This window comes from Drosophila navojoa, chromosome 3 (assembly GCF_054131105.1).
Source record: "Drosophila navojoa isolate 15081-1374.11 chromosome 3, UAZ_NAV_1.0, whole genome shotgun sequence".
Lineage (NCBI taxonomy): Eukaryota > Metazoa > Arthropoda > Insecta > Diptera > Drosophilidae > Drosophila > Drosophila navojoa.
The window spans coordinates 8224975-8248222 of NC_142891.1; the positions used below are offsets into that span (position 1 = coordinate 8224975).

The window sequence follows — 23248 nt, forward strand, 5'->3', positions numbered from 1 at the left end:
TGGAATATTACGGATAAGCATACTTTCGGATTAATATTTAATTTTTGGCGTATTTCAGAAAATAAAACAAATATCAAATTAGGATATTATATTTGGCTGAACAAGTATTAAAAGGAGGCTTCGATGCGAGATTGGCTTAAAGGATAATTAACATTTAAACGAATTTACCTAATGGAGCTGTCGTGAAATCAACAGTTTGTTGAAGTGGTTCGATGATTCCTACCTGAGCTACTACTCGATACTTTTGATGAACTTAATTTATACCGGGTGATATCGATGGTCATCTAATGCTGTGCCGCAGAAGTTTGGAGCAATTTAGAAAGATGTCCGTAAGAGCTGCGCTTATAGATCTTAGCGGCACGCTCCATGTGGAGGATGAGCCAACACCTAATGCTGCCATGGCATTACATAGGTATGTCACCAGCTATAAACAGCAATGGACTTGAATAAGTACATATGTATGTATACATACACATGTATTTTGTCTTGTAGGCTGCGCAGCAGTAACATTACCGTTAAATTTGTAACAAACACCACCAAAGACTCCAAAAAGACACTTTACGAACTCTTAATCAAAATGGGCTTCCAACTGGATATTGAAGAGATTTACAGTTCTTTGAGCGCAGCTGCAGCATATGTGGAGACAGAGAAACTGAATCCCTTCTATTTGCTAACGGACGATGCACGCAAAGATTTTCCCGAAGAGGACTTGAGTCGTCCTTATGATTCGGTTGTTGTGGGCCTCGCACCCGCTGCCTTTGATTATGCCCACCTAAATAAGGCGTTCAGGTGAGAAGAGGCAATAGATATGTTTTACTGAAGCTTCATTGAGAATTCCCTTTATAGTGTGCTAATGGAGCAAAAGTCGCACAAACTTGTGGCCGTGCATCAGGGCAAATACTATAAACGTTCGGATGGCTTGGCCTTGGGACCCGGCTGCTTTGTCAAGGGATTGGAATATGCGACAGGCAAGACTGCAACGCTTATAGGCAAACCAAATAAATTCTTTTTCAACAGTGCCATACCCGACGGGTTGAGTCCCAACGAATGCATCATGATTGGCGATGTAGGATGAATTTATTTAAATATTTATTTGCGATGTGATTCACACCTACTGTTTTCAGGATGTCAACGATGACATTGCGGGCGCCATGAAGGCGGGCATGCAGGGCATCCTCGTCAAGACAGGCAAATTTTTACCAGAAGCTCTGGCAGCCATATCTCCTGCACCAACGGCTGTGGTTAAGAATTTCGCCGAGGCCGTCGACTGGATATTGTGCAGAAAGCATTAAATTGACTATTCAATGCAAAAACTGCCAGACTTTCACAAATCAGATGAATTTAACAGACGAACTAGTGTTAAACTTAAATTGGAATTTTGTAAGAGTTCAATTTATGTTCTAATAGAACCAACTAGTTATGTTTAGCTATATTTTCCGACTACATTATATATCACTGTACCTTATTGTTATCTTTCATTATGAAAAATTCAATAAGATGTATCCAATAATTTAATGTCTGACAGCAGAGCTTTCGTTTACTCTCTCAATGCTTGAAATAATTGGTTTTAAAGTTCCTTGTAGAAAGAAAATCAATTTAATAAAGACATTGCCATCAAAAATTAGTAGCTAAAATAGTATTTTATGTATCGATTGCCGAAAAACAGTTTTCTCTAATCTCCCAAAAGTCCTGCGGAAAGCATAAGCTGATTCTCAGTTATGAAATTTCAATAAAAATGTGGTTTACTTAAAGAGATTAAATTTCAACTCATTTTTTTTGCCAATAATTAGAAAAATTTTTACAAATGTTTAATATAATCGTTTATAAATAAGCACAAATCTATTTCAAATGCAGCATTTCCGACTGTTTGGAACAGTCTAAAATATTCTTGTTTTAGTTCTTTTGTGGTGAAAAAGCCTTTTGAGTATGCAAATTGTTAAAGAAAGCAGTTTAGTTCAGCTTTGCCTGGGCAAATTTGCTGGCCAATTGAACGATCTCGTCGACGCGTTCGAAATTGCCGCCCGAAGCTTGAGCGGATTCGGGCTTGCCGCCGCCTTTGCCTCCGAGCACAGGCGACACATGCTGCACCCATTCGTTGGCCTTCAAACCCTTCTCGACGGCGCTCTTGGGCACCGAGCAGAGGCAAAAGATCTTCTTGGAATCGGCATCAACCGATACGAACATGGCGGCAGCATCGGGCAATTGGGAACGCACCTGCTTCAGAGCAGCGTCCAGCGCCTTGGTGTTGTTATACGCTTCCAGTTGCTGGACCAAAACATTCGCCTTGGGATTCGCTTCACACAAAGCCTTGGCCTGCTCCACAACCGTGACGGAGACGGCGGCGCGCAGGGCACGCTCCTTATCATCGAGCGTCTTTTTCAGAGATTTAAGCAGATTGCGCATCTCATCCTTCTTTACATAAGGTATGGTTGCATGCGAGATTTGTTCGGTTAGTTCCACAATTTGCTTCACGTACAGCTTGGAGTCTTTGCCAGTCTTATCCGCCTCAATGGTGGCCTTTAACGCGCTGATCTCCTTCTCAAATCCTTCGGATTTCTTGAGAGCTTTCAATGCCTCGGGTCCAGTCAGCGCAACAATGCGTCGAATGCCCTTGGCTATGGCCTCCTCGCTGCTGATGACAAAGTCCATGATATGGCCAGAGTTACGTAGATGTGTGCCACCACAGAATTCCACAGATGTTTGTTCACCTGCCTCGGAGTCTGGCTGGGACTCGAGCTGATCGACGGGAACGCCAAAGGAGATCACACGCACCGGATCCGGATAGACTTCATCAAAGACTGAGCGGAGGCCCCGTATACGCTTGGCCAAGGCCAACTGGGATTCCTTGGCATAAATGGGCATCTCCTTGTAAACCATATCGCGGGTCAGCTGCTCTGTCTTGGCCACTTGCTCAATGGTCATGGCTGCTTTGCTGTTGAAATCAAAGCGCAGCTTCTCGGGCACGACAAGCGAACCTTTCTGCTCCGTATCCTTACCTAGCACCTGCAGCAGGCAGTGATTGAGAGCATGGGTAGCTGAGTGATTCTTCATGGTTAGCCAACGACGCTCAACATCGATATGCAGCTGCACTTCATCGCCCACGGCCAGGGTGCCCTCGACGACGCCAATGTGGAGTATGTAGCCGCCACGATTGTAAACGCGATCCACAAGAAATTCATTGGCCTCATCGTAAAGTTTGACCATTGCACCCTGATCGAAGATCTGGCCACCGCTCTCCGCATAGAAATTCGTTTTGTCCAGCACAATGCCTGCCTTCTGCCCGCTGGTAATCTCCTGCACGAATTTGTTCTCATATCGCAATGCGACGATTTTGCTGGTGCAATCGCTGAATTTGTAGGCGGAGTCGCGCTCACTGGAGACCGCTTCGTACATGTATTTAAAGGAATCGTTGGTGGGTGGCACGCCCTTCTCCTGTAGCTCCGATATGGCGTGCACATCCAGATTGATCTCATCGATCTTGCTGGCACCTTTGCCTTGCGAAAGTATATAGGAATTATGCTTGGCCGCATCGTAGCCAGCCATATCGATTTGCAGAGACTTCTCCTCGGCCATCAGCTGGGTAAGATCCACAGGAAAACCATAAGTGTCATACAAACGCCAGGCCACATCGCCGGGTATTGTCTTTTGATCGGCGCCCAGCTTTTCAATGGTGCGATTTAGCAAATTGCGACCACGTGACAACGTCTTCAGGAACTGCTGCTCCTCCTCGTTAATGATGTCCATAATGTGCTGTGGATCCTTTTTGACCTCGGGAAAGGCGTCGCCCAGCAGTTCGACAACGGTGGTCACCAGGGTGGCAAAGAAGCCTGGCTTAGCGTTCAGTTTCTCAGTAGCATAGCTGGAAAGGCATCGATATACCAATTAATATATATAAAAAATTTAGTCCGCATGCTTCACTTACCGCACAGCGCGACGCAGAATACGCCTAAGTACATAGCCTCGACCCGTATTATCGGGATTGCCGCCATCAGCCAAAGCTATGGTTATCGTGCGTGCGTGATCGGCCAGCACACGGTAAGCCATATCGATACCATCGGCATCATCGGCTCCTACACGTCCCTGGTAGGCCGGAGCACCGGTGCCCGCCTGTATGGCATCAAAGAGTGGCACAAACAAATCCGTATCATAGTTCGAGCGTTTATTCTGGATGACAGAGACCAAACGCTCGAAGCCCATGCCGCAATCGATGTGCTTCTTGGGCAGTTGCTTTAGGGAGCCGTCGGATTCGCGATTGTATTGTATGAACACCAGATTCCATATCTCCAAAACATCGGGATCATCCATATTCACCAGCTCGGGTACGCTGCGTCCGCCAATTCGATCGAAATGCAGCTCCGAGCACGGACCACACGGTCCAGTTTCACCCATTTCCCAGAAATTATCCTTCATGCTGCCGGGCAAAATGTGCTCGGGCTTCAAGCCCAGATCCAACCACATCTGCTTGCACTCCAGATCCGGTTCCAGACCGCTGGCTGCATCGCCGCCAAAATAGGTGACATATAGGCGATCCTTGGGTAGATTTAGACGGTCTGTCAGGAATTCCCATGCCCAGCTGCAGATTTCCTTCTTGAAATAGTCACCGAACGACCAATTGCCCAACATCTCGAAGAACGTGTGGTGGTACACATCCTTGCCCACATCATCCAGATCGTTGTGCTTGCCGCCAGCGCGGATACATTTCTGCGTGTTGACAACGCGCACCCATTTGGACATCTCGCTGTTGGGATCAGCGATGCCCAGGAAAATGGGCTTAAACTGATTCATGCCGGCGTTGGCAAAGAGCAGAGTGGGATCGTCCAACGGAATGGTGCTGGACGAGTGGACGTAGATGTGTTTCTGCTCCTTGAAGAAATTCAAGTAGGCATCGCGTACCTCCTTGGCGGTGAGAAACTTCATCTTGTTTTATTTTTTTCAAATTGATATTAACTGCAAGTGCATTAGGCAAAAACAGAAAGGTTAGTTTTGGCCTATTGCCACGCGACGGAAAATTGCGCTCGTATATGTAATTGTATTCAATGCAAAATGTGAAAGTGCACAAATTGTCTTTGACGTGACTAAATTGTACAAAATCTATTATTTTGTTACACTTTCACGAATTTGTTTTAATGGGATAATTTGTATATGTATTAGTTTCGCATTACTCACGTTTAGAAGAATTAAATGGAAATACAAAACAATTTCGTCAACCGACTGCAACAACGTGTAAGTTGAACCGATTCCAATGCGGCAAGTTCAGATATGAGCCAGTCAGAGATGCGCAATGTTTGAACCTGTGATTGCAATGAGCGAAGTAAGCTCCAGCATTCTTCATTCCGACAGCTCAGTTTTTATATTGCCGCACAAGCGATAGCGATTACTATGGAACTAGCATTGGAACAATAAAATATCGATAACTAAATCAACTTTACGTGAAATTGGCGCCGGATTTGCTAATCAAACATTTTTCAAGTACAACAATTATAAACAATTTATTTTCTATATTAATTAAAAGTCAAAACGTTGTGGCATATGCTGCTCCTCCACCTCATGCTCAATTTTCTTCATGCGCAGCATTATATTATAATTCTGCGTCTCCTCCTTGCCCGTCAGGTACATAGTTAAAAATACCTGTATCGCAATGATGGTGGAAAGGGCAGGAATAATAGGGCGTGTTAGCTTTCGATACAGCATAAACACTTCCCGTGGATTTTCCGTTACAGAAGGCAATCGATAGGTATAGCATCTGCTGGCAAACATAAAGGCGGCGAAGGGAGCCAAAATCGTGGGATAGACCGCGCCCAATGCCGTTTGGATGGCAGCGCTGCGGACCTGCGTACACACGGGACACTCAGCTAAAGGCCTCAACAGCAGAGGACTCTGTATAAAGAATTTATGTGTCAGCATTGTGAAGATCGCTGGCACGACCACAATGGGCAAATAGGTGGAAAGACGACCATGGGCACCCAAATGTAAGCGTCTGCGGTAATGATTATTGACGTAGGCGCCCGTTGCGGCCGCCATGGCGCTGAGTATGCCGGGCGCATAGCGCAGGGACCATCTATACAAATATAATCAGGGTATCAGCGGTTAGATAAGCGGCTTGAATTTTGTACGCACACTTCTCCGATTTTGTCCCAGGATGTTATGATCTTCCACTGGTATCGCAGCGCTTGGTCTTCTGAAATGATGACTGCATCACTTGGCAGTTCATCAGCTCGAGCTCGCGATAGGGCCATAGTTTAATTTATAATCAAAATAGAATTTGTATTAACAGCAGAAAGAAACTAAAACAGCAGAATGAAACTAAAACAGCTGTTCGGCAATGCGGTGGCAGTGTGGTAAAACGTTGACATCGTTACTCAGATGTTGTTCATCCCAGTGCTGTAGAGCATCAAATTTACTGTCAGCACCATTGTAGACATTTGAAAACTAAACCAAATTCGTTTTGTAAAAAAGAAAAAATTAAATAAAAATACAAAATGCCGCACAAGCGCAAAACACGTTTGCAGTATAATCCAAAACAAGTGTCACGCCGGGTGCAGCTAGCATCATCAGCGCCAAACGTTTGCGTTAAAGCCCACAATGGCGCCACCGACGAGAACTTTATGCCGCCAGAAGAAGAGAAGGTGGAAAAGGCACTCATAGTTCCTCAAGAGACTCCGCCCAATAAGTTTGCGGTACCACAGTTTAATACCATGGTGCGCACCCAGGTTGAGGTCAATACAGTTCGGAATATGCGCGTCGATCTTCAAGTAGATCTAACGCCACGCACCAAGGCGTCTATTGCACCCAAGGTAAATCGAGTATACAAACAGTTTATGAATATCTATATATATGTTCAAATTTAGGCTGTCAAGAAGCTAAACTTTCCATCAACACAAACAGTATTTAAGGACTTGATACCCATCAACGTGAATGATTCGTTGCGTGAAGTGGAGCGACCGAGAACTACAAAGCCTCGGGATTCCAACAAATGTAATGTGGCTGAACCAATACTTACAGACTATCTAGAGAAGATTGAGTATGTGCAGCTTTTTATGCCCGAACCGGAGTTGAATATGAATTTTACATTCGATGAATTTGATTTCTTGCGTGCCTATACGAATTGCTATCGCTACCCATAGACAAAAAAGAATCATTTTGTTTGTTATTTTAAGTTATACATTTAATTATTCCGATAAATGAATGGATTTTAGCAGCGTAAATCACTTATGTGTTTGATTTATCCAATAAAGTTCATGACTACTAAAAAGAGAATAACATGCGCGAATATGAAGTCGGCGAAGCCACGTTCCGGTGAGATGCCTGAAAAGACGGCTTTATTTTGTGGATTTGCCTGCAGGCGCAGACAAACGGCCAGCACAAAGCAGCTGACGGTGCTGATGAAGCCGGAGAGGAATGAATTGAAGGGAAATGTGCCCACCAAGACGCAGTAAACAAATTGTATGATGCCGGTTAGCAGAATGTAGCCCAAGTAGATATCCACGAGTTTTAGCTTTTTCGGTGTGTTCTGCACGTAGTCGTTGTAGAACTTGGAAATTACGGAGCTGATTTCAACCATTTTAATGCTTTATTTTAATTTCTTTACGGCAATATTCAATTTATTTTGTTATTAATTTGCTCGAAGAATGGCAGACACGTCACGTAAAACGCCTGGAAACTAGTGCTGGAGAACGCCAGCAAATTAGGCGTGGCGCTGTGAATGGCATGCATGGCTCGAATGTCTGCGCAAAGAAGAAGCAGACCAAGAGTTTTGGTTTTGTTTTGTTTGTGGTCGCGTCATCATTGGCACTAACGAGGTATTGATAATTTCTGTGTTACCTGTGAAACGTTCGTATGGCAACGCATTAGCAAACTGAGTCAACGTTCATTCATTGAAGTGTAATTCAATACTGCAATGTTGCACACTCTGCTGCAGGTGTGTGTATGTGTGTGTCTGCGAATTGTGCAATATAAATCCGAGTGGCTAGCAAACAACAACAACGAAACATATGCAAAGAAATCTGCACGCTTGATCTACACACATACATTCATACATTCATATGTTTTTGTTTGCGATTAATCAAATGACATTTAAAAACAAGTAATAACAAATGTTCTTTGTTCAACAGGAATTGTGCTAAATTCTACGCCGTGACCTTCGCTGCGCCACATTCATTGCCAGTGTCAGCAGCGCATAAAAGAAGGAACAAAAACCAACAACAACAAAGACAAGTGAAAGCAAGAAAATCAATGGAAGACTTAACCCCATTGACCAACCTTCAACAGGTATGTGGAAAATAGTTGGTATACCAACTACCATTAATTTCAGTTAATTTTCATTTGTTTCTCCTTACAGTTTTAGTTGAACGTTATTTATATGTTTTCTTAACTGCCAGCGCAATCAACACGCGCCAACTGCCCGCATATCCATTTACTACAGTATCTAGATAACTTATCTAGAATTTTTATTTGTAAGTGTTTTTCTTTTTATTTGAATGATATGTCGTCTAAGTTGCACAACTGAGCTTTTTGTATTTTGAGCTACTGGGAAACATGAGTGCCTGGTACGTGCCACAGTCTCAGTCTGTTTGTGGGTCTGGGTCTTGGTTGGGGTCTGGCTTTGGGTCTAGGTCGGGGTCCGTGTCTGGGTCTGGGTTTGGTTCTGGTTGTGTTCCCGGTTCTAGGTCAACTAGTTTTTAATTGCTTATTGAGGTATTAGTTGTCGTTATCTTTTGGTATAGCTTTGTATGCTATCTCTTACGCAGAAATCAATTCAACAAAAAATTATTTATAACGAAACATTTTATCAATTTATTGTTTTTTAATCTGCAATAGTATAATTAAAAATCTATAAAACTATATAAAGCCTAATTCATAATTTTGAATTAAAAAGTAAATTAATAGATCTTCCATCTATTTAATTTTTATTTTGCTATAACCAATTTTTTCTTTAAGCTGCGAAGTTAATCCCTCTTAGGTGTAAACAAACGATCATTGAATTCGTCTCAGAGCATGCATATTTGTTTATTTTCTTTTGACACAGTTAGATAATTTAATAACCAAGCCTTAAAGAGCTTAGTGTATATCATAGTGATTATAAACAGCATTTAAAAAAGCAAAGTCTACCAGACGGGATAAGATAATCACATAGAACAAATCTGAACAACTTCTTTTGTATGTCCATTATGTAGTTTATATATATGTATTTAGTATTTGTGGGCGTATCAATGGCCTGATATTTATTTCATTCACACGCATTTCGACATGGTGAGATTTGACAGACCATATAAAATTTATATATATGAAATAAATAAATAATGAATGCTTATCGCCATGCGGCTCGTTTTCGTGCCTGAGCCCCCACGTTAGAACCAAAATCAAATGAGTCACTGGACTCCTCGATTTGATATCATTTTATGAATAATATGCATACATATATTTTTCATTATATGCAATCAAGTCGAGCTTGCAACTGATCAAGTCCAAGTCCAAGGCTTATATTCATATCAGCCCATTATAGTTGCACTCTGAAAACTTTCCACTTCCACTTCTCCTTCCATATCCCTTATCATGCACACATAATCCGACCGTTGTCCGAGTTTCCGTAGAAAATCTGAGTCAGCGGAAAATTTGCCAGACCGAAGAGCGGCATTTACAGCGTTTCTGTTTTCAGTGTGACTTCAGCTGGCGAGGCGAGCGCATCAACTACCCGCATTCTCTCTCTGCCTTTACTCAAACACATACACAAGCCCACATCCATCAGCTCTCATAGAGTGCTCTATTGTCTTGTCGGCTCTCTTTCTCTGACTCAATTGATCTTCCAGCTTGCCGAGCCCGCCAAGCGCAAGCCGAAGATGTCCGAGCGACAGCCGCTGCTGCTGCAGCAAAGCGACAATTCCGATTATGAGGGCAGTCGCAGCGGAAACGGCTTAATCCGACCGCCGGTACGCAGCTCACCGCCGGACAGTACGCTGGTCAATGTGCACAGCGAGGACAGCATCGCAGGTAAGTTTCCATTGTATTTCCTATGCTCAAATGACATTTGCTTAAAGTTGGCACTAGAAGTTGAATTTACAACAGTATAAGAGTTGAGCCTTAAAATAAAATAGGAGAGTTAAATTTGATATTTAATTATAAATATTATTGTGTTTATTTTATAATAATATACACTATTTATAAATAAAAGCAATACATAAAAATTTTAGTAATATTTTATAGAGCGATGATGACATTAGCTTAAAGTTACGTAGAATTTAATATTAATATTTGTATATATAAATATTCACTTAAAACACTTTGTTTTTGGTAAAGTTTTCCAACTTTTTGGATTAGTTCTAGTATAATATTATATTTGTTCATTAATGTGCCAATATTTGTAGACAACATGTTCTATTTCGTAATCGATGACTTTGTTTGCTATATATAAATACGATTTTTGATAAGAATCATAATTAATGGGCATGAACGTCAAACGTTTTTCCTAGAGTGAGAGAGATATGATAAAGCCAGCGGAAGAGATATATAATATAGATTAACATCTATTGATTATGATAGGTATGTTACATTAATCTATATTTTACATGATTTCTAGTTTATGTAAACTGTAGAAGCGAGAAACGTATTTATTTGTTTATTAAAAAGTTAAATAGAGGTAAACCTACTGAGGCCTTCGGCTTACGGAGCTAATATCAAGCATTTAAATACTTTATACTTTATAAAAAATGATTCAAATGCCAATTTAAGCAAATGTGTTTATTGCTGGAGAGAATTAAGAAATGCAATAAAATATATATATTAAATAAATATTAATAAATAATTCATTTGCTAACACAGTGCACGCTGCAGCCGCCGGAGATGATGATGACGAGCAGAGCAGCCAGACGGGCGAGGAGCAGCAGGGCAAGTCGCTCTACAATCCCACACATCATCGCGCACTCGAGCATCCCACATCGAACTTTGATACGTTGGTGCATCTGCTGAAAGGCAACATTGGTACGGGTATATTGGCCATGCCGGAGGCATTCAAGAACGCCGGCCTCTATGTGGGTCTCTTTGGCACCCTGATCATGGGCGCCATTTGCACGCATTGCATGCACATGCTGGTCAATTGCTCGCATGAGCTGTGCCGACGGCTGCAGCAGCCGTCTTTGGACTTTTCGGAGGTGGCTTTCTGTAGTTTCGACACGGGTCCATTGGGACTGAGACGCTACTCGCACTTGGCGCGACGTGTTGTGACCACGTTTCTGTTCATCACACAGATTGGCTTCTGCTGTGTCTACTTTCTGTTCGTGGCGCTCAACATTAAGGATGTGATGGATCACTATTTTAAGCTGGATGTACGCATCTACTTGCTGTTGATGCTCTTGCCCATGGTGCTGTTGAATTTGGTGCGCAACCTTAAGTACCTGACCCCAGTCTCTCTGATTGCGGCCGTGTTGACGGTGGCCGGCTTAGCCATTAGCTTTTCGTATATGCTGCACGATTTGCCCGACACGCACACGGTTAAGCCGTACGCCACCTGGGCCACATTGCCGCTATACTTTGGCACGGCGATCTATGCCTTCGAGGGCATTGGCGTGGTGCTCCCGTTGGAGAATAATATGCGCACACCCGAAGACTTTGGCGGCACAACTGGAGTTCTCAACACGGGCATGGTCATTGTGGCCTGTCTGTACACCTCCGTTGGGTTCTTTGGCTACTTGAAGTACGGCGAGAGTGTCAAGGGCAGCATTACGCTCAATTTGCCTCAGGGTGATGTGTAAGTAAAGATATATAATTGATCATATATATGTATATATCAATGATTAACCGATGTTCTTCCCCCCCACACAGTCTATCGCAATTGGTACGCATATCCATGGCCGTGGCTATATTTCTGTCGTATACTCTACAATTTTATGTGCCTGTCAATATGGTGGAGCCTTTTGTGCGCAGCAACTTTGATACGACGCGCGCTAAGGATTTGGCAGCAACGGTGCTACGCACAGTGTTGGTCACATTTACCTGTAAGTCAAGCTCTAGCGCATTTCCATATATTCTTCTTCCTAATTTGTGAATAATTTCATCTATCTATCATTATCTATTCATCTATCTGCTGCTGGTTACACTAATTTCATTACGCATGGCCTACTTATTTATTTAAAAATATTGCACACTCATTTGCTTTACTATTTGTATATATATTTCATTAAAAAAGAACTTTAAAATTATGGCGTGGTAGCTACATCGTTAGATCAATATATATTATTATATATACATTTGGTGTTCTTCAGAAATGAGCTGTAAATCGATATTTATTATTATATTTTTATAATACCAATTTGTTTATATATTGCACCATATATATACTTACATCAATTGGAAAAAAAAGTCTGCCTCATTGGGAATAAATATTTATATATTGTTTATTTATGTATATATAGTATAATCTTTTCGTATAAATTTTAGCGTTGCAATTTAAATTTGCATGAAATGCATACTTTTTTCCCTATCAAAATACAAAAAAAAAAAAAAAAAAAAAAAATTACTCTCATTCTATGTATGTACAGACTTTTTCTATTTGCATTTTCTATATACTTTTTTCACTTCATTGCCTTTTGGATTTTCTCTGGGTTTGTTGAATTATAATGCTTTCCTTATTCACTTTGCTGTTTTGTTAAATGTTAAATGAATGAAAGATTTCACCTTCCTTTACTTCCTACAAATTTCATATTAACATATTTAATATATTTCGAATTTAATATATACATTTCGACTCTTCTCATTCGCTCTCTGTTCTCTCTCATTTCTCTAATGCTTCTTTCATGGTATATATTTTTCTTTCTTTTCAATGTTTTGTTCACCTTCTATTGTCTTCTATTTTCTATGCAAGAGGAGAATATGTCTAATTTTCGAGTCGTTCTCTATTTTAGTTATTTTGGCCGCCGTCATACCCAATCTGGGCTCGATTATCTCGCTCGTCGGCGCCGTCAGCAGCTCAGCGTTGGCGCTCATTGCGCCGCCCATTATTGAGATGATAACCTACTACAATGTGGGCTATGGCCGCTATAACTGGATGCTGTGGAAGGATTTTCTCATATTGATATTTGGTCTGTGCGGCTTTGTGTTTGGCACCTGGGCCAGCGTGGCTCAAATTTTAAATCCGAGCATAGACTAGATAGATGCCCTCTCCAATAATTTTGATGATCGTGTGCGAATTTACGACAAAGGCTTTACTGTAGTTTCCTTTTTTTTTTAGACAACAACTCTACGATAAGTTTTTCGTTTATATATAGGTTTTTAGTTTGCAATTTTTGTCTAGGTTTTTGCTTTTGACGTTGACGTCGCCAGGTGCTTTGACTCAGATACGATTTTAAACTCTTTATTTAAGCCGATTTTATTTATAATAATGAGCGTTCAGTACCAGACAATAATTAGCATTTTCCTAAGGCCAAAAAACAATTGTGGTTGAATTTAGTGTATATTTTCCGTTTTGTTTTATGTCCAGTTTAGTTAAGTTTAAAGTTTGTTCTCGATGATCGCACAATGCCAAAAAAGTGATTTCGTATAGTATTTCTAAACAATGTTTTGTTTAGTTTTAACTGTTTAGGGATTTTAGTTGAAGGTCATTCCAAATGCCAATGGCCGTTAATAAATTGTGTTTGAAGAGCTCGTTATAAATGTTGTGTGTGAGTTGCACATCATTCCCTGTACTATATGATATACGATACACAATATATATGTAGCGGTTCTGTTATACATCACACAATCCTAGCTATATATGCCGTGAAATATGCCTAGCTTGTGAGAAACAATCTCAAAATATTGATATATATGTATTCTACGTACTATATGTATTTCTGGATAATTGGCATTAACAAAGAGCTCGGCACATTTCACACTATTAATATATCCGTATATATAAATCTTCTCTATATATATATATTTCCATTCATAAATGCCAGAGAATTGGCTTTTCAATCTCTGTTATTTATGGATAGCTCATGTAATTACATTACAATTTTGAACCAATACCTAATGACAATAATAAATGGCGTTTAAAGTTTGTAAAAATCCATATTAAAAAAGACAAAAAAATGATACTGTTTACCTTTATTTTATTCTCAACTGGACTGTGCCCTCTTTATAGATACGTTTTCGTTTTATCAAATGAATAGAAAGTTGCGAAACGTTCAAACTGTCAAAACAAACAGATTTAATGGCATTTACGTGGAAGTAAATAAGATCTGTTATCTTCGATTATACGTAAGCATAATTGGGCTTAACGGACGGACCATGTCGTCATATAACTGATATAGAGTTCATATCTGTGCCGGTTTTTTTTAGGAACTAGAATAAAATTATTGAATGCAGTCATAAATTGACATGGGGAATTCGAAAACAGTCTAGAGATCTATCAAATAATAACTGCTGATTTTGATTGATTTTTCATATATTATAATATATTATATATAGCTTATATATGTTATAAATGAAATTTTCTGCATTTGTCATTTATTTCTGACCTATATTTAGTAATTTATGTGATTTTGAAAGCTAACTTAAAATATTGATCATTTATCTACAATCACCTTGTATTTGCCTCTCAGCCAGCACATTTTCTGTTATAATTCCCAACTGTTTATTCGCCGAACTGCGCATATAAAACGGGGGTTCAGCTGCGCGCTCATTTGTGTTGTTTGGAAGGAGAGCAAGTTAGCACTCCCCTAGACAAGGATGGAACACACAAACGAACGGCTAGGCACAAGACGATGCCGTTCACAAGTTTTTTTTTTATTTTTATTTTTATATAGTTAAATGTAATTAAATGTATATCAATTAAATATATTCTTGAGTAGTTGCTGTAGTTGAAGTTGAAGCTGTCATATGAACTATCGATTAGAAATTGTGTTTTTTACTAAAAACTTTTAAATGAGTCAAAGTATGGTGTCAAAAATTTCCGTATATATGTTCAACAGAGCTTCCTTTGTCTTCTAAAAATAAGGCTAGAATTAGAATACTTAATCATAAAGACAATATATAAAGAATCGGTCTAAAATTTAATTCAATTACGCGAAAGATTTCTGTTTTATTATTTTTTTTTTTATTTGCAATCAAAGTTTCCGCAGCTGAAAGAACTTAGGCAGATTCTGGGCATACCGGATACCACTGCCATTGGCTCCAGGGAATGCATTCAGATGAGACTGGATCGTAGCCGAGCCCGATGTCGCAAATGACAACGGTTGGGGTGTTGCCCTCGCAGACCCAGTAGCGTGTGGGATCCCAGTTGTTGCGATATCTGGTGGTGCTGGTGCCGGAGCAGTTGGGTATTCCATTGCCATCTGGATCGCAATCGGCGTGGATGGCCACCGCGAACAGAGCCAGACAGAGTAGAATCAGAGCTAGCCAAATAGAAATACAATATATGGTGTACAAATATGTATAGATGTGGGATTTTTGGTGAACTTACCAGCTTTCATATTTTTGGTTATTGCCAGTGAAGCGAATGCCACCAAATGTGTTCAATAAGTTGAATTGGCGCAGCTTATATACCCACACGATGGCCCTGATATCTGTCCCGGCTGTATAATTATACTAGTTCTTTACGAATATAACTTATCTATTCGATGTTAGGTTCTTGTTTGTTGTGCGACATCGAATGCCTGAATGATCGTACTCGTGCATTGATAACTCCGGTACGACATGGAAACCTTCGAAATTAATCTTTTCGCGATTCTAAATCTATATGCACTATCTAGACACTAATTTGATGATTGGTAAATCTGTTCTTGAGTTTGGCTAATCGCAATTCGTCGTATTTATGGGTAATGAAAGTATTAATAGACATTATTTGAAGTGCTTGAGTAACCCATTTTAGGAGTATGCATCGTAAATTCTTAAAAAAGTGAATACTTCTGCAACATATATGAATGAGGATTGTGCAATATAATATATTATTTAATGTATAATATAAAAGCCAAAGTAGAAAATATATAGTTCAAGTAAATGTCTAAATTGTCAGTATAAAATATTTTACTTTGAATAATTGGAAAAAGAAAAAAAAAGTCAAACAAAAAAGTTTGTTCAATTGTCAAGTTAGGAGATATATCATTGGCCTCTACTCCATCGCTGACATCGAGGAATGGACGAATTCGCTGATGTGGAAAAATCGTTGCGTTGGTATCGCAACATGTCCGAGGAGCAGCTCCAGGCATGCGATGCACTGTTGTATGCCCTGCGCGACGATATTGATGAGCACACAACGTATCGGGTGGAGGAGTGCCTCAAGCTGCTGGGCCTGTATCCGTGTCCCAGCTCGAAGCAGCTGAAGCTCATCGTAAACATAAGTCGAGGCAGTGACTTGGCGTTCCTCTGGTTTCTGTGGGAGGCGTACTACAAGGAGCGGCGTCCCTCTGATTCGGTGACACAGACATACAGATGCAATGAGCAGCTCCTGTTGACGGGCATCGCCCATCTGGACATGGCGATGACTAAGCGAGGCCTAGACAAGATCTTGCCATTGCCGGAGCATGGGAAAAAGTATCAGCAGCGTCTGCGCCGCCATCAGGAGAAGCTGGCCCGGAAGGAGAGGAGACAGGCGCAGCAGCGGCTGTGTCGACTCAATGAGCCGGCCGATGATTCGCCATACATGAAGCCGCAGGTGCGACCCAGGCGCTTCGTACCCCTGGCCAAGGCATTCGACCCCAATGAGCGTAAGCAGCCCTCCAGTGCCAACGATATACCCAACGAGCAGACCCGTTGGTTCGCCGACTACGAATTGTCGCCGATCAAGCGCGAGGTCAAGAAATGCCTATTGCAAGCGATCGATCAGGTCTTTGGCAAGGAGCACAGAACAGAGGATAAATCGCTGTGCAATGTGCATCGCATGGTGCAACGCGACCTCGTCCGAAAGCAATATGAGCTGACCACAGATGCACTGCATCGCTGCCTGGAAATGGTGGAAGTGCAGAGCCGGGCGAAGCGCGTGCGCAGGGAACGCATCGTGCGTCAATTGGAGCGCGAGGTCATGCAGGCCGCCAAGAAATTGGAGATGCACCGCATGCAGCAGCTGATGAAGGTGCAGAAGTCGATGCGCGAGGAAGCCCATTCGTGCAAGGGTCACTGCAAGATGTGTGTGCAGCTGGTCGCAATGCCGGAGACGATCAGCCCGACGGATGCCAAGGAGGGCGGCTGCATTTTGCCCCTGCTAATGGCAAGTCAATCGAACAGCGCCATATCGTACGGTCATCCGGCGCCCCATCCGAAGGATCTGAACAGCATACACGTCATGACAATGGGCAAGGAGCACGAGCACAAGACCATTCAGCTGCTAAGGGACGACAGCTACAGCTGTCCGGGGCCACCGGCTAAGCCAGTGGTGCAGCCAGTGGCGCAGCCAGAGGTATGCCTGAGGCCAGCGCCCAAAGTGGTTGAGGATGTTGCTCCGGAGGTGCCGTCGACGGGCTCGTCCAGTTCGCAAGGAGACGAGCATTGCTTCCGGCGTTGCATGCCCACCGGCTGGCTGGCCTGGAACTTCTTTCGGATCTATGGACCTGCGGCTCAACAATCCGCGGCGGATCTGAGGTACACCGATCCGCAGCCGATAATACGCAGCTATTGCGTGGCGGCGCTGCAGAAGGCCATGGAGGGCGAAAAGGAGAGGCAGGCGGCGAAGATCTATGGCAAGAAGTATATGGAGCGGATTCTCTGGCAGCAGCGGCACGTCTCCAGCGTGGCACTCGAAGCCGCCGTGAAGAGTGCACGGCAAGCGTTTCGCGCTGGCCTGGCAGAGCCTGTGGAGTCTCCTCCGCCTCCGCGTGATTCATCGGAGCGTTTGCAAGTGACCAATATCGATCCGGAGAATCGTAAAGAGCTGTCGGAGCTGCTCAACAGCGCAATGGACATCCTGAGGAATGATTCACGCTATGTGCTCGTCACCCTGCCCAATGCCCACAAGATGCCGGAGCTGTTGGACTGGGTGGCGCGGCGCTACGGCAAGGTCATCAGGCATGATGCAATGCCCACGCTGACAACGAAACAAGTGCTCGCCCTGCTGAAAGCTTATCGGCCCCTTGAACAGTTTCCCAAGCCCAACGACGTCGAATTCCGCTGTACACCCGACGCCGACTGCGACGATAAGACGTTCCTATGCCGGTTTGAGCAAATGCGCAAAGACTATCACAATCGATTGAATGAGCAGGATCTGCAGGATTCACGCATCACTTGGCTCGCCTTGCGCAACTATGCCCAGAGGCCGATCATACATCCGAAGACCTACTTTTCCTATATACCGTCCAGCCAGAGGGACTTCACACGGCGCAATCTCTGGCTATCGTTCCAGTTCCGTCCCCTCGACTCGTTGCGCAAAGGTCCCTTTCACAAGTGAATTTATTTACTGCAGACACTGTCCCCGCTGCAATGTCGCATAAATTGCGGCTGGCTGGCGCATCCTCCCCCCACGCCCACAATTTGTGCGACATTGCAACGGGGTCGGACTCCGCCTTAAAGCCATTTTCATTTCATTTCATTTAATTGCAATACAATTTGTTCTTTATTTCGACAATTTTTGTTTGTTGTTATACCAGATATCTGAGACTATATCTGTACTTTACATGGCAAATGGAAAGTCTTAAACCAGAATTTACAATCCTATAATTGTCTGTAAAAAAAGACTCGAGAGAAGAGGAAAGGCATACGTCATAAAAAGTCAATTTTTTAAAATGGGTGTTGGGTAGCTGTTCCGCAAATTAAACAGTCAAAAGATGTTTAGACGGTGAGTCAACTGTTTTTAAACATATATCAAATATATGAGAGAAATTTCTACTTAGAGATGTTTTAAAGACATTTTTTATTTTTTTTTGTGGTACTGAACCGGAAAGCAGCTTGAGTTATCTGACGAAATGTCAGTGAACTGACTGCTGGTTAGAGTTGATTGGATCTTTTGATCTGACTCTCTGTCTCTCTGTCTCTCTTTCACTCTTTCTCTCTCTCTCTCTCAAAAGAGAGTAATGCTTAAAAGAGTAATGCTCTCTTTGTATTTCTGACACTCTTTTGTTTCTCATACTCTCTTACTTTTTGCGTTTCTTCTTTCTCTACCTGGCACAGTCTCTCTCTCTTGGTATCGTTATCTTACTTTCTTTCTAACTTACTCTGTCAGTTTCCTATTATCTTTTTCTCTCTCAGTTTCCTTCTCTCTCTCTCTAAGTTTTCTTATTCTTATATATATCTCTCTCTCTCTCTCTATATATATATCTCTCTATCTGGAACACACATATTTCTATCTTTTCCATCTCCTTTCCATCTCCATATCTTCCAAATAAAATTTTATATAAATTAATATCTTGTCTATTTGTATAAATGCGTTAGTTATAGATAGAACACGCGGAACGTTCTATACATCTATATATACATATATGTATATACGAATATATGGTGTCAATCTATTTTTTGCACGCGCGTGTCATCTTTCCTAGGAATCTAACAAGAATCTCTGATAAAAGCTACCTGAATTGTTTCATTTCCCCAACACTCTCACCATGTATTAGTAACTCAGATAAGGTGATTCGATGAAATGCCACCGAAATTCTCAATAAACTGGAGAATTTCGCACGTTTCTGATAAGAATGGCTGAGAGGGGCAGACAGATTTGTTCCCAGTGGGCGGCGTCATTCGAAACGTGAAGGTTAAACAAACAATCGCAAAAAAAAAAAAAAAAAAAAACAAAAAAAGAAAATGAATTAAAATTGAAAAAATAAATAAAAATATAAACAAAATATTTTCGCCTTTGCCAATGTCAAAAAACTTGCGCAACAATTTTGGGCACGCCCACAAAAAAAAATGTTGCCCACGCACTTAGTTCAAGCAGCGAAGACAAACGGCGTTAATTTCTTAACTATTTGCAAGAGCAGAGCCTCAGCGAGGGTTGCTCAATCACTTGCGCAGTCATTGCAGCAATACAAATGTTTAATTAATTTTTATTGTTTATTGATGTTATAGTCGAAATTGCTCTCTAAGAATGTGTTACGTGTTTCGTTCCAAAAAATGTATTAGAAAATTAAATAAAATTTTAATTAAACTCGAACAATCAATGGATGTTTGCGATCAGCTCACAATCTAAAAACATTGCAAAAATAATTATATTTATTATCAGGCAAGAGCAAAGTTTGCAATTTCTACAATGTATGAATGGACGGGTCGTGACGTTGGTGCTTGACAAGCAGATATCCAGAGAATCCAAAGAACAGCGCACTTGATAATTCATTATCGTTATGATATGTATTCTCATTAGAGCAATGTCGTTAGTTATTGTCATTATTATTTTTACTTTCTTTGCAATCTTTATTCTTTTTAAAGTTTTCTTTACTCATTTTATTGTTAAGTGTTTTTCGTCACTCTGGTTTTTCTATCTCTTATGTCATGAGAAATTCGTTATAATCATAATAATGGTTTACAATAATGTAAGTCAAACTACTCTTAAGATATCATTATCATATATTTTATATATATTTCAAGTTTCCTGTAGTATTACAGTAGATAGAAAATAGTCTATCTTATCATAGTTCAACTATATCAGTGTCTATTAGCTGGCTGGTCTATTTAATGGGGGTATTCTCCCAGCGAGTTAGTATGAGATATTATTGACTAACTCAGGCTCTTCATTACAATTTATTAGGTTATATGAATAAGAATAAATAACATCTAAGAGGGATTTTCATAATAATAACTGAAATATATGTTTATTCAATTATTTTAACTCATTGTGAGGTCCAGCTATATTTAAAATATGGGTATAAATAGAGTAGTCATAATAATATATGATAATAATTCTTTTTTATTTACTCGTATTATCTATAAATTTTTAAATTTGCTTATCAAAGAGAAATACGAATTAAATCGTTTCTTCTCTTTTAACTCAGTTTGGGAATAGTGTTTAGCAATGTCGACGATTTCAATGGAAATACACTTGTACAGTGTTGCAAAATTGCTAAGGTCGCAAGCGAGGGTCGCCACATAAGTTAAATGCATAAATATGTTAAATATATTAAGTTACTCCATAATGCGTGCGCGTTTTATTTATTTTGATAAGGTTTATTTTATTAACCAGTTGCTGGCAAATTGGCAACTACACGCGTCTTGGCCAAGTTAACAAGCATATGTTGACTATCTGTGTATATGCTGAAGAAATCAAAAGTGAAACCCCACTAACGTGAACAATTCCATAAAAACATGAAGAAAAACAACGAAAAGGAAAAACCGAAACCAAAAATATGTTGGCGAAAGAACTTCGCCTCGCTTGACGGCCCTAATTGTCTAATGGTTGCGCGACAGAGTTAAGGCCCAAAGCCTGCCAAGCGACACGCTCACAATTTTTGTCTCAAATTGCCAAAGCGCAATTTGTCGCCAAATGGCAAAATGAAATATACAACAACAAATATATTCCAGAAAGCCGTTTGGCAATTGCCTTCTTCGAGAAATGTTTTATAAAGTCCATTGACAGCGCTGGCAGCAGACTTAGTCGCAATGTTCGTCAGCAATTGGAAGCTACTCGGTCTGTGCCTCTACCTGAGCCTGGAGCTGGGCTCTGCGCAAAACGCCAGCCATGTCGTCTGGGAGCCAAGTAGGAATACGAGTAAACGTGAGGTGACGAATCGATTGGATTACGCTGGCACCAACATCGCCAAGAGCTATGATCCACCGCCGGAATTCTATCGGGGACCGGGCAGTACCATCACCAGTCCAGCTTCCAGTTCCATCTCTAGTGCGGGCACGTCGGTCTTGGGTGGCGCCCAGCTGGGCAGCGTGGGTGAATCGCTGAGTGAGGCGTACAACAAGTGGAAGCAGAGCGCCGGACAGCACGATCGCATCAGCGTGGGTATGTAGCAGAGTTGTGAATGGAGAAACAGAGAGTGCAGCCACTCACTCATACCAAACCACTCGAGCAGGTCACTTTGGCGGCGGAGCAACGCAGACGGCGCACATACAAACACCACATGGACATGCCAGCTACGCCTACGAGGGACATCCCTATGAGTACGCCGGCGTAGGGGCTGGCCATGGCAGCTATTATGGCGGGAGCAGTGCCGAGACGGGAGTTCCCTTCGATGTCTATGGCTCACGGCCTGTGCATGGCAGCCATCATCACATCCACTATCCGGGGCCCAGTGCAGGCGGCGAATACGCCTACTTGGAGCCACACGAACTGGCCACCCACAAAGGGCATCCGGAGCTGTCACAGAAGGCGCTGCTAGCCAAAAGTTTTCTCATTCCATTAGCCAGCGCTGCGGTCCTGGGCATTGCCGCTGCTTTGGTCAGTAACCCGTTGCTGCTGCAGCTGGGCACCGTTTCGGGCTTAGGTGGCGGATTCGTGCCGGCTGTGGGTAAGCGCAAGAGGCGCGCGCTACGAAAAGCCTATGCAGCACATAAATAGCGGATTTAAAAAAAATACATAAACCAATAATATAACTCGTCGAAATGCTCGCAAGATCAACAATTAACAAAAACTATTTAATTTCCATTAACTATTTTTCGTTTAAGTGCATTGGGTTATTCATTTTCAAATTTGGCAGCTAAAGTGCCTTATACTCCCATACTCTTATACATCATAACATAAGTGTTATCGTTGCAACAGCGCGATGTTAATTAACAGAAAACTGTTAGGTAGGAGCAAAAGCTGTTAGATTTGAATTTCATTTATATTTTCCTTGTGTCAGTACGTAAATATTGCCTAAGTGAAACTAAAATAAAAACTTAAATATATATTATATGCGATTGAGTCTATCATATACGAGCCCTTTAAGTTAACTAAAATAGGCATCACGCTTCTGGGCCACAACTCATTTAACGCTCAGACAAACTTCATATGACAAAAAAAAAGAAAAAGCGAGAAAAGAAAATGCAACAAATGTAGTCGTTCGGGTAAAACGCGAATGGAAACCATAAGTACAATAATTGAAGAAAATGTCAGCTACACACGATGGCTACGTGACTTAATAATGCCCCATGGCGTCCCATAATAACTGCCGCAACGTGTTGCTCTCTTTGCCAGCTGGTGGCTGGGCGCATCCGTCCCTGAGTTGCCTTCTGCTTCTACTTCTCATTGACCATCTCATATCATCATTAAGTTTATATGACTTGGCTAACATAGGCTCCAGCTCCAGCTCCAACTCCAACTAAAACTACAAATACAACTGCAATGCTAGCTTAGTTACTAAATTTAATTGGTGGAATGTTGTCAGATGGATTTAATTGGGTTGAGGTTCATCTCGTAACTGTCAATGTCATATTTTCT

General features: G+C 41.6%; 9 protein-coding genes and 1 non-coding gene across 12 annotated transcripts; 6 read left to right on the forward strand and 4 right to left on the reverse strand.

Moving 5' to 3' along the window:
* Nucleotides 1-203: 203 nt before the first annotated feature.
* LOC108649844 (haloacid dehalogenase-like hydrolase domain-containing protein 2) lies at nucleotides 204-4411 on the forward strand. The gene is made up of 4 exons (XM_018098919.3): nucleotides 204-412; nucleotides 493-789; nucleotides 847-1066; nucleotides 1125-4411. The coding sequence occupies exons 1-4, from the start codon at nucleotides 288-290 to the stop codon at nucleotides 1290-1292; spliced, it is 810 nt and encodes a 269-aa protein (XP_017954408.1). The 5' UTR covers nucleotides 204-287; the 3' UTR covers nucleotides 1293-4411.
* On the reverse strand, nucleotides 1839-5279 carry AlaRS (alanine--tRNA ligase, cytoplasmic). The gene is made up of 3 exons (XM_030386858.2): nucleotides 5167-5279; nucleotides 3923-4947; nucleotides 1839-3859 (listed from the first exon to the last, which is right to left on the reverse strand). Exons 2-3 carry the CDS (start codon nucleotides 4915-4917, stop codon nucleotides 1951-1953), a joined length of 2904 nt encoding a protein of 967 aa, XP_030242718.1. The 5' UTR covers nucleotides 4918-4947; nucleotides 5167-5279; the 3' UTR covers nucleotides 1839-1950.
* Nucleotides 5280-5478: 199 nt separating this feature from the next.
* LOC115563598 (transmembrane protein 126) lies at nucleotides 5479-6329 on the reverse strand. The gene is made up of 2 exons (XM_030386866.2): nucleotides 6118-6329; nucleotides 5479-6058 (listed from the first exon to the last, which is right to left on the reverse strand). The coding sequence occupies exons 1-2, from the start codon at nucleotides 6234-6236 to the stop codon at nucleotides 5506-5508; spliced, it is 672 nt and encodes a 223-aa protein (XP_030242726.1). The 5' UTR covers nucleotides 6237-6329; the 3' UTR covers nucleotides 5479-5505.
* A 37-nt stretch (nucleotides 6330-6366) lies between these two features.
* Rcd4 (Reduction in Cnn dots 4) lies at nucleotides 6367-8195 on the forward strand. Its single transcript, XM_030386867.2, has 3 exons — nucleotides 6367-6794; nucleotides 6849-7799; nucleotides 8112-8195. The coding sequence occupies exons 1-2, from the start codon at nucleotides 6480-6482 to the stop codon at nucleotides 7122-7124; spliced, it is 591 nt and encodes a 196-aa protein (XP_030242727.1). The 5' UTR covers nucleotides 6367-6479; the 3' UTR covers nucleotides 7125-7799; nucleotides 8112-8195.
* Dad1 (dolichyl-diphosphooligosaccharide--protein glycosyltransferase subunit) lies at nucleotides 7139-7561 on the reverse strand. Its single transcript, XM_030386869.2, has one exon. It carries the CDS (start codon nucleotides 7559-7561, stop codon nucleotides 7223-7225), a length of 339 nt encoding a protein of 112 aa, XP_030242729.1. The 3' UTR covers nucleotides 7139-7222.
* Nucleotides 7682-13891, forward strand: LOC115563594 (proton-coupled amino acid transporter-like protein acs). Of its 3 annotated transcripts, none has more exons than XM_030386861.2 (6): nucleotides 7682-7799; nucleotides 8112-8268; nucleotides 9807-9987; nucleotides 10816-11740; nucleotides 11815-11987; nucleotides 12894-13891. In XM_030386861.2, the coding sequence occupies exons 1-6, from the start codon at nucleotides 7708-7710 to the stop codon at nucleotides 13136-13138; spliced, it is 1773 nt and encodes a 590-aa protein (XP_030242721.2). In that variant the 5' UTR covers nucleotides 7682-7707; the 3' UTR covers nucleotides 13139-13891. The 3 variants fall into 3 exon arrangements, with proteins under 3 accessions (XP_030242721.2, XP_030242722.1, XP_089114758.1); XM_030386862.2 differs by lacking the exon at nucleotides 7682-7799 and adding an exon at nucleotides 8339-8453; XM_089258632.1 differs by lacking the exon at nucleotides 7682-7799 and having other exon boundaries at nucleotides 8126-8268.
* A 762-nt stretch (nucleotides 13892-14653) lies between these two features.
* Nucleotides 14654-14751, forward strand: LOC115563604 (U6atac minor spliceosomal RNA). The gene has a single exon (XR_003980415.1). It is a non-coding gene; the product is annotated as a U6atac minor spliceosomal RNA (small nuclear RNA).
* A 290-nt stretch (nucleotides 14752-15041) lies between these two features.
* On the reverse strand, nucleotides 15042-15613 carry LOC149091678 (uncharacterized). Its single transcript, XM_089257779.1, has 2 exons — nucleotides 15431-15613; nucleotides 15042-15362 (listed from the first exon to the last, which is right to left on the reverse strand). Exons 1-2 carry the CDS (start codon nucleotides 15438-15440, stop codon nucleotides 15100-15102), a joined length of 273 nt encoding a protein of 90 aa, XP_089113905.1. The 5' UTR covers nucleotides 15441-15613; the 3' UTR covers nucleotides 15042-15099.
* Nucleotides 15614-15939: 326 nt separating this feature from the next.
* On the forward strand, nucleotides 15940-18523 carry LOC115563603 (uncharacterized). Its single transcript, XM_030386871.2, has one exon. It carries the CDS (start codon nucleotides 16103-16105, stop codon nucleotides 18344-18346), a length of 2244 nt encoding a protein of 747 aa, XP_030242731.2. The 5' UTR covers nucleotides 15940-16102; the 3' UTR covers nucleotides 18347-18523.
* Nucleotides 18524-20932: 2409 nt separating this feature from the next.
* Nucleotides 20933-22853, forward strand: LOC108649353 (uncharacterized). Its single transcript, XM_018098323.3, has 2 exons — nucleotides 20933-21832; nucleotides 21903-22853. The coding sequence occupies exons 1-2, from the start codon at nucleotides 21481-21483 to the stop codon at nucleotides 22385-22387; spliced, it is 837 nt and encodes a 278-aa protein (XP_017953812.2). The 5' UTR covers nucleotides 20933-21480; the 3' UTR covers nucleotides 22388-22853.
* The last annotated feature ends 395 nt before the right edge of the window (nucleotides 22854-23248 follow it).